Source organism: Entelurus aequoreus, linkage group LG19 (assembly GCF_033978785.1).
Source record: "Entelurus aequoreus isolate RoL-2023_Sb linkage group LG19, RoL_Eaeq_v1.1, whole genome shotgun sequence".
Lineage (NCBI taxonomy): Eukaryota > Metazoa > Chordata > Actinopteri > Syngnathiformes > Syngnathidae > Entelurus > Entelurus aequoreus.
The window spans coordinates 38,014,535-38,024,011 of NC_084749.1; the positions used below are offsets into that span (position 1 = coordinate 38,014,535).

At 36.4% G+C, this 9,477-nt stretch overlaps 1 protein-coding gene across 1 annotated transcript; it reads right to left on the reverse strand.

Annotated features, from left to right (window-relative positions):
* Window positions 1-1,814: 1,814 nt before the first annotated feature.
* Window positions 1,815-3,901, reverse strand: LOC133634965 (THAP domain-containing protein 3-like). The gene is made up of 5 exons (XM_062027628.1): window positions 3,851-3,901; window positions 3,371-3,470; window positions 2,761-2,953; window positions 2,486-2,575; window positions 1,815-2,027 (listed from the first exon to the last, which is right to left on the reverse strand). Exons 2-5 carry the CDS (start codon window positions 3,448-3,450, stop codon window positions 1,815-1,817), a joined length of 576 nt encoding a protein of 191 aa, XP_061883612.1. The 5' UTR covers window positions 3,451-3,470; window positions 3,851-3,901.
* Between the last annotated feature and the right edge of the window lie 5,576 nt (window positions 3,902-9,477).

Here is a 9,477-nt window from a genome sequence, read left to right on the forward strand (position 1 = left end):
CGACTAGATACGCTCTTGTACTTGGTATCATCACAGTGGATGTTTGGTGTAGATCCACCAATGGCATGTGTTTATATTGTAGTGACCCGAAAGAGTTGGTGCTGCAGGGAATTCTGGGAATTTGTTCTGTTGTGTTTATGTTGTGTTGCGGTGAAAATATTCTCCCAAAATGTGTTTGTCATTGTTGTTCAGTGTGGTTACACTATATGGCACATGTTTATGACAGTGTTGGTGTTGTTCATACAGCCACTCTTAGTGTATGGCTGTTGAGTAAGTATGGCCTTCATTCACATGTGTGTGGTGTGTTCAAAGTAAAGTTGGACATATTAATAGTTGATGATAGGTCATAGCGTAGTCTGGCCTTGACTTTGTCAACTTCCGAACATTTTAACACCTCAAAAGTCATGACTCCGACGTGTACTGAAGCATGAAAAGCTATCACACATCCTACAGGGATGATTCTTGAAATATATGTACTTGAATTGTCCCTATGGAGACAAGGATTAATGATTTAGAAGGAGTAACAACACTGCGGATAGTCATTAGGTACAGTACCGAATATGATTCGTTTGTATCGCGGTACTATACTAATACCGGTATACCGTACAACCCTAGTTTGTACACAGCTGAGCTAGCCAGACAGCGTATGCACTGTAGTTGTAATAAGACGCATGGCGTGTGACGTGTATCATGGTTGATATTAAAGTGTCTCACTCGATGAACAATTGTTCGGGGACATTTCCTGTTGATTTTGGGTAAGCAATCCATTTATGGCGATATAGTTTGGCTCCAAGTGCCATATTTATCACGTCAAAGTCGCTTTCATCCCTCTCTCACAGATTCCGTCCTCTTTGTCACTCTTCTTCGTGCTGGCTTTCTTCAAGCAGCAGCATATTTAGCTTCAAAAGTACAAGGTTGTTAATCCGCATTTGTCCAAAAATAGTTGTTGGTGTCTGTTACCAAGTCTGCCATGATTAGAACACACACGCAGGTTTGATTCGGGAAGTATGAACCATAGACATATATAAAGGCTAGATGACTCACCCGCGCTGCTGGCCGATGGAGACCGACGTTGCCACATGGCGGCCATCTTGCGTCGGGCAGCACGCCCACTCATAACATGAATGTCTATGGTGCATGTACTATTGAAATAACCATAGCTTGCTCAATTTTCAACCGATTTTCAAACGGGTTGGTTTGTTATAAACGTCAGAGATGTAGTTATGATACTGCATACTTATAATGGACTTTCATATGAAAATAATATTAAGCAGATAGGTAAAGCAATAGCTATACACACACACACACACACAGTATTTATATTACACATTTACCGAGATATTTTTTATATATAAAAAAAAATATATATATATATAAATAAATAAATACAATTCCATTTATTTTATTATATTGTTAATATTTATGTTATTTTATAATACATTTTAAAATTTAAATATATTTACATTTTATATATAAAAATCTGTCTCATGTTGCCACTCTGTAAGCTAAGAGTTGTTAATTTAGCAATGCCTTAGCTTGAATGACAGGGACACAACTAATGACAATAGCATAGATATTCACACCTTTATCAGAAGAACCAAACCAACATAAAATTATCTCACAGACAGTAGGTCCTGGCCAGTTCTGTCTCATTTATCACAAATATTTTGACATTAAATCTTCATATCGTCCCATTCCTAACCAATACCTTCCATAACCTGAAACTTTCTAGAAACCCATGAAGGTCTGTGATTGGTTTTGTATTTAGGTTCTGGATTTGGAAACAAATCCAGAACCTTTGAAATGCGTTACCACTACACAGCACGGTGCGCTGAGTTCCTGTAGTCGAAAAAAGCCCAAGAACAACTTGGTGTGGTGTGGAGGGGATGTAGGAAGCAGGGGCAGGTGGGGAGAGATGGGGCTTCAAGGTTGGCCTTTATAGCCTTGGGGCAAGCAGGCAATGCGTATAGGTGGTCAGTGGCCTGCCGCTTGCGGCTCTTTCGCCTCTCTCCAGTGGCTCCCTGTTGCTTTGGCAAAATATACAAATATATAAATATTAGTAATATGTTAATTAATAACAGTTACTTTTTTAACAATTCAATGTTCACTTATCAATGCTGTGAGCCTAAATCAATTTTTATGTTCTCCAATTCTCCAACAGAAAACACAACTCAGCATACTTTTAAGAAATTGATCTTAATAGGCTTGTCCCCTTATAAGGCAAAAATATGTTTTGTGGCTCTGGACAAAAATGACTCTTTTGATTGTAAAGGTTGCCTACCCCTGGGTGTAGTTTCAATGTTCGCACATGTTTATTCATCCAAGTGTATGAGTGACAGAGCAAGTGAGATAGCCAGTGGTTCTCAAACTTTTTACACAGAGTACCACCTCAATATAATAATATGACAAGCCAAGACCAATGGACACATTTGTCCGTGTACGGACATGTTGATGACACCTGGACATTCCACATGCAAATACTCACAACATCAGGCTGAGGTTCATCCTGAGACAAGTCCATTGGCAGGTTGTCTTCCGCTCTTCTAGCAGTGGTTGTGCTTCTTGTTGCTATCGGCTAAAATAAACATAAGAGTGAAAAAAAACATATTGAGTGTCTAAAATGTGCTGTAATAAGCAACACATTATTTCTTCCTAAACTTGCAGAAAGAAAAACTAAAGTGTGACATTTAATCACATATTTATATATTGATATATCAATCTTATACACCTTGAATTCTTGTTGGTCAATGATACACATACCCTTTGAAGATGAGCTGGAAAGTTGAAAATTGTTGGCACAACACCATCTTTAAGCCGGACAGTCTGCCCCGTCCTGTCAAAATCCTCACTCCTAAAGTGCTCACTGCAGAGCACTGTCCTGCCAGAGGCAACAAAACCATCCCTTCTTAGGGCAAGTTCCCACTGCCTCTTCCTCTCTCCGGTTTTGGGAAACCTTAAAAACGTGAGAAAGGTAGCCAGATATATAAATTATTGTCAACATTTTCCACCCTTCTTTCCTTTAACATTAAGGGTAAGGACAAAAATACACACCTAAATTATCATATTTTTGGGGTAATTGTATGTATGTATGTATGTATGTATGTATGCATGTATGTATGCATGTATGCATGTATGTGCATGTATGCATGTATGTACTTTAAGAATAAGACAACCACACTAAAAGAGTTATAAGAAAGGTGTCCAAAAGAAACATTCAATTGTGTAAAAAGCCTTGGGTCAACAACAATCTTGCAATACTATTATCTCACATAGCCCCGCTGTTCCTGTGTAGCAGGACCTGTATTGTACATACATCCACTAAGTAACTAACGATTATCCTAATTATAGTCATAATATTGTCATATCTTACCGGTGAAAGGTGATCCCACGGGTTCTCGTTTTGAGACTACGGCGATTAGAGCATCCGTAGGCTGCACAAAAGTCAGGCATCTTCACTGGTAGGCGTAGTTCTGTAAACACAAAGCCAGCAATTTCCTGTATCATAATGTAAGATGTTTTTAACAAACCAAACCGCTTGGAAATCATGTGCAACTTAAGTTATGTTGAAAAGAAAGAGCAATTCTGCCTCTCCCACTGATCCTTTTCCCATGAAACGAGCTAACAAAATTGTTCAGCTAACTTAGCTAACGTTAATAGGTACAGCTGGCCAGGGACAAACATACAACCTTATTTTTTAAGTCGTTTTTCGAACAGAAAAGCTGCAATTTCAACATGTCCAAGCATCCTGAATCATAGCCACGTTAATAACGTGTGTAATAAACAAAACCGTTTGTAAATCCGTCAAGATTTCAGCGAGTTAAGAGTATTTTTGTTTGTGCAGATCACTCACCTTACAACAGCTACCATAGAACGTACCAGAATAGTTGACCGTCACAAGATGGCCGCCGGTGAACTACGCTGGAGACTCCGCCTTGCGCCATCTACTGATATATATCTATGGTATGAACACACATGTTGCCAGAAGTGCTATGGAAACCGAAATCAATGCGCAGAAGAAATCAGTCCCGGAAATAATTAAAATGATGAAAATACAGTCAATATTGAACATATTTCATGTTGTTATGAACGTGTCTGTTACTACATTATATATAGACAGATAGATAGATAGTACTTTATTGATTCCTTCAGGAGAGTTCTCTCAGGAAAATGTAAAAATTGCACTGCGTATATCAGGGGTCCCCAAACTTCTTGGGTTAAAACAATTTGCCCGGGGGCCTGGCTGCTCGCCCGACATTGTGGTGCGAGCGCGATGATGTCACGTTATCGATGGGAAAATGCATTTTTAGACAATATGATTTGCCTGAGCGGCTCGGACACACCGAGAGTAAAAAGCGGTAGAAAATGGATTAGATAGGAAAAATAAAAAAATAAAAAAAATTATATATATATATATATATATATATATATATATATATATATATATATATATATATATATATATATATATATATATAAATATATATGTACATATATATATATATATATATGTATATATATATTTTTTTTTTTTTACTTGGGACTTCCCGCGGGACGGTAGAAAATGAATTACAAAAAAGGACACATTTAAAAAAATAATAATAAAAATAAATAAATGTGAGGGCGGCATGGCATAGTGGGTAGAGCGCCCGTGTCAGAAACCTGAGGGTTGCAGGTTCGCTCCCCGCCTCTTACCATGCCGTTGTGTCCTTGGGCAGGACACTTCACCCTTTCCCCCGGTGCCGCTCACACCGGTGAATGAATGTTGAATGAATGATAGGTGGTGGTCGGAGGGGCCGTAGGCGCAAATTGGCAGCCACACTTCCGTCAGTCTACCCCAGGGCAGCTGTGGCTATGAAAGTAGCTTACCACCACCAGGTGTGAATGAATGATGGGTTTTTAACATGTAAAGCGACTTTGGGTAAATAATGATAATGATAAATGGGTTATACTTGTATAGCGCTTTTCTACCTTCAAGGTACTCAAAGCGCTTTGACAGTATTTCCACATTCACCCATTCACACACACATTCGCACACTGATGGCGGGAGCTGCCATGCAAGAGGCTAACCAGCAGCCATCAGGAGCAAGGGTGAAGTGTCTTGCCCAAGGACACAACGGATGTGACTAGGATGGTAGAAGGTGGGGATTGAACCCCAGTAACCAGCAACACTCCGATTGCTGACACAGCCACTCTACCAACTTTGCCACGCCGTCCTTAGAAAAGCGCTTTATAAATCCCAGGTATTATTATTATTAAATAAATAAAAAATAAAATAAAATAAAATAAAATAAAATAAATAACAATATTTTGTGCTAAAAATATTAAATAATAATAATAAATAATAATAAATAATAAAAAATTATATATATATATATATATAAGTATGTATGTATATATATATATATATATATATATATATATATATATATATATATATATATATATATATATATATATATATATATATATATATATATATATATGTATGTATATATATATATAATTTATTTATTTATTATTTATTGTTATTATTTGTATTATTATTACTATTATTATTATTTATTAATTATTATTGTTGGCAACATATATATATATATATATATATATATATATATATATATATATATATATACATAAGTATATATATATATAAGTATATATATAATAAATAAATATATGTATATATATATATATATATATATATATATATATATATATATATATATATATATATATATATATATATATATATATTTATTTATCTTTTATTTGTTTTGTTTTTTTTAAATTATTATTATTTGTTATTATTATCATTTTTTTTTTTTAATGTGTTCTTTATAATAAATTTTCTACCGGCCCGCGGGAAGTCCTAAGTTTGAATGAATAAACCAATAAATAAATAAATATATTTTTTATATGTTTTATTATTATTTTTAAAAACATTGTCCTTTTTAAACCAAGTCCCAAATTTAAAAAAAAATATGTATTTTTTTTTAAATTAACAATATTTAATTATTTTTTTTTTACTTGGGACTTACTGCGGGCCGTAGTTTGGGGACCCCTGGTGTATATAAAACGTTGCTGGAGGGTTCCGTAGTGGTTTTAAAGGGCTTTGAAGGTTACAACAGTGACTCCCATTAGCCCCATCTTTCAAGCGTTTTTTTTATCATCTTTAAAATTTAAAAAAGAAAAAAAAAAAGACGTGTGTTCGTGTGTCTCATAATGATTGTGAACGATAGGCAAAATTCCAAAAAAACAGTGCAGTTCCCCTTTAAGAGTAATGGGTGGTTTTACAACATTTACTTGCTTGATGAGTATTTTATATAGTGATAGTTCAACTTGTGAGCTAGGACTTAAGGAATCAAGTTATTTTTTCTGTTTTTGAACCATCCAAGTCCGAACATTGAGCCTTGTAATGTTATTTATGTATAAGTACATCATATAGCGATAAAGCACTGTATCTGTTTTATTAGTCGCTTGCTTCACACAGGTGATAATCAAATGTTGTTTAATCCTTTTTTTTTTCATTATACAGATATTAAATCCACAGTTTTACTTTACCCAGTAGCAAAAAACACAGGCAAAATGCCACATACATCAAGCCATCAAAAGTAATTAGTTACAGTGGACATTTGATTTCGGTCTATCTATTTGACAGAGTCAGAGCGTTTGGCTGTTTTTAAAGGACCTTCTGCAAAACAGATTTTTCTTTCACAAGTTTTTTTAACTGGACTTGCAGGCCACTAGTTGAATAGTCCAAATGATGACAAAGAGAGGACTTAAAATAAAACCTTATTAGTATAACTAAGGAAGTTGAACTGACTGTATCTCACGCAAATAATCTAAAGCAACACCTTAATATTGTATTTTCCGCACTATTAGGCGCACTTAAAATCTTTTTTTTTTCTCAAAACTCGACAGTGTGCCTATAACCTGGTGCGCCTAATGTAAGGAATACGTTTGATTGAGCTTACCCACCTCGAAGCTATTCTATTTGGTACATGGTGTAGTGATAAGTGTGACCAGTAGATGGCAGTCAAACATAAGAGATAAGTGTAGGCTGCACTATGGTGGCCATATGTCTCAAGTAAACAACACCAACATTTTATATGTTCCATTGAAAATATAGAACATTACACATGGCGCTCAAAAATCTATCAAAATGTTTTAGCACGACTTTGGTGAGCTATGAAGCTTCCCCGTTTGAAGGATTGTCGGCGCATTAAATATACAAGTATTATTATGGTGTGTGTATAAAGTAAGACAGATTATCTGGCGTTTTGTTTTGCAATATTATCCCAAAGCAACTTTTCTTACCTTCTGGTACCTGCTGATCTGTATTTGGGATCTGCATGAGTCCTGAAAAATTGCGCGCGTCGATGAGCTTCTTCTTGATCTCTATCGTCTTGTTATGGGACATTCATCCTCCGCTGTTGCCATTTCTAATATAAAGTAGTGTAAAGTTCTTACTTATATCTGTCAGTAAACTCGCCATGAAAGCGCTAAAACATACCGGTGTAGTGAGTTGACATTATTCACCCAAGGAATATTAGTTACTGGAGTTCCGGTCGGACGGTTTTTCACGGGACACATTTCCGGTGTGGTTGTTTCCGGATGAGGAGATGCTGCTCCGTTATTGATTTAAGTAAAGTGCGAATGTCATTAAAACAGTTAGCTCCTTCTTTTGACACTTATTCCACACCCGTCCTTACACGCTACACCGCTACAACAAAGATGACGAGGAGAAGACGCTGCCGAAGGTGAGCCACGTAAATAAGACTGCCCACAAAATGGCGTATCCTGAAGCGACTGTCAGAAAGCGGCTTGAAGATGTCTCTGATGAAATCTCTGCAACATTTTGACCAAAGAACCACCATCACGTTATGTAGACCACAAGGAAGTGCTATCAATTTAGAAAAAATATATAATAATATGACTCCTTTTAATGTGCCTTATAATCTGGTGCGCCTAATATATGAAAAAAGATCAAAAATAGACCATTCATCGGCGGTGCGCCCTACGGTACAGGAAATACGGTACATAAATCACATTACCAAAAAAAATGGTATCTGCCAAAATGGAGGGGGACTTAGAGGGGTGTCTTGAGGAGCGCATCAGTTATGTAAATCACAAGTTAGGAACGCAGTGGTCTATGTTTGCTAATAAGGTAAACATGTCAATGCAAGGATCTGCCAATGTGTTTACAGTGGTCCAAGTTCCTCTATACAAGAGGAGCAGTATTATGTTTTTAGGAATTTGCTGCAAAAATGTTTGTCTCACAAGTTTCAAACTGTCAAACCCAGGCTGCCAGTTGAATGGCCCTGATGTGAACCTTTAGACGTGATGAAAAACTTTGAATCATTTTGATATTTTTTTTTTAAGAAACATGGTTTAGCTAGATTTAAAGGAGTCTCACAAAAATATGGTATCCGGGAATTATAGACATTTTCTGCAGACAGGTCAAAAGTGAAGAATTAGCTTGGAAGAAGATACAATTGCTACAATTATTTTGCCTTCACAAAGTCTTGAGTTGCTTGCGCAGAGTTGCCTAATATAATGAATGAATCCTTTGAATGACGTACGTATTGGAACTATGAGAAAGGCAAACTTAAAGAAGACAGTTACAACTGTTGCAAAACAAACAGCACAGTATGTTTTTTCTGCTCTTACTCAATCAAAACAATTGCACAACCAGAGAGGTGGGGAGAACAGTTTAGTGTTCAAGCACATTACTTGCACCAAAGGGCTGTGATAAACATTCTATAAACATATAAGTATATTTACATTGAAATATGAAGTCTACAGCGGTATAACAAAGTGAACTATTTCTTAGAACTCCAAGATGCATCACCAACACAAAAACTGATTAGTAAAGAAATAACATCCTCACTCTAAAGACTTTCTAATCAAGGATGTCCCCTGTGCAAGAGTGTTTTTCTATGTCTTGTATGTTGTGTTTCCCTACAAGCACATCAGTGCAAAAACACAATGGGTCAATGAACTCTGTGTTGTGTAAGGACAGAGCCGACCCTTGCTTTTTGTTCTACCTCTTGTACATGTTTGGCCTCTTTAAAGGCTCACACATATGGAATTTGACAGGCTGAGTCAAAAACACAGTAAAGCACACAGGCGATGACATAATACCCTTCAAAGCAGAGCAGTTTGACGTCTCCTGTGTATTGCGTCCTGAGTGATATTGCCACACAAACATGGTTCTGGTTAATCTCTGCTTCTGTTTGAGCTATTGAATAACAAACACTACATTGACCAATGAATTGGGACAGGCAAAACTAACAACAACCTGTCCAGTGAGGAAACAAAAACAATATTGTAAAGACCATCAGCAAGATAACCACATGGGTAATTTTCCTTCAGTCCTTCAAGCTAATACAGGGTTACGTGTGCATTGTTCCAGTGCCTTCTCTCCCCTTGCCCTTACCCATGGTATCTGTAGTGCATGGCAGTTGCCCAAAGAGT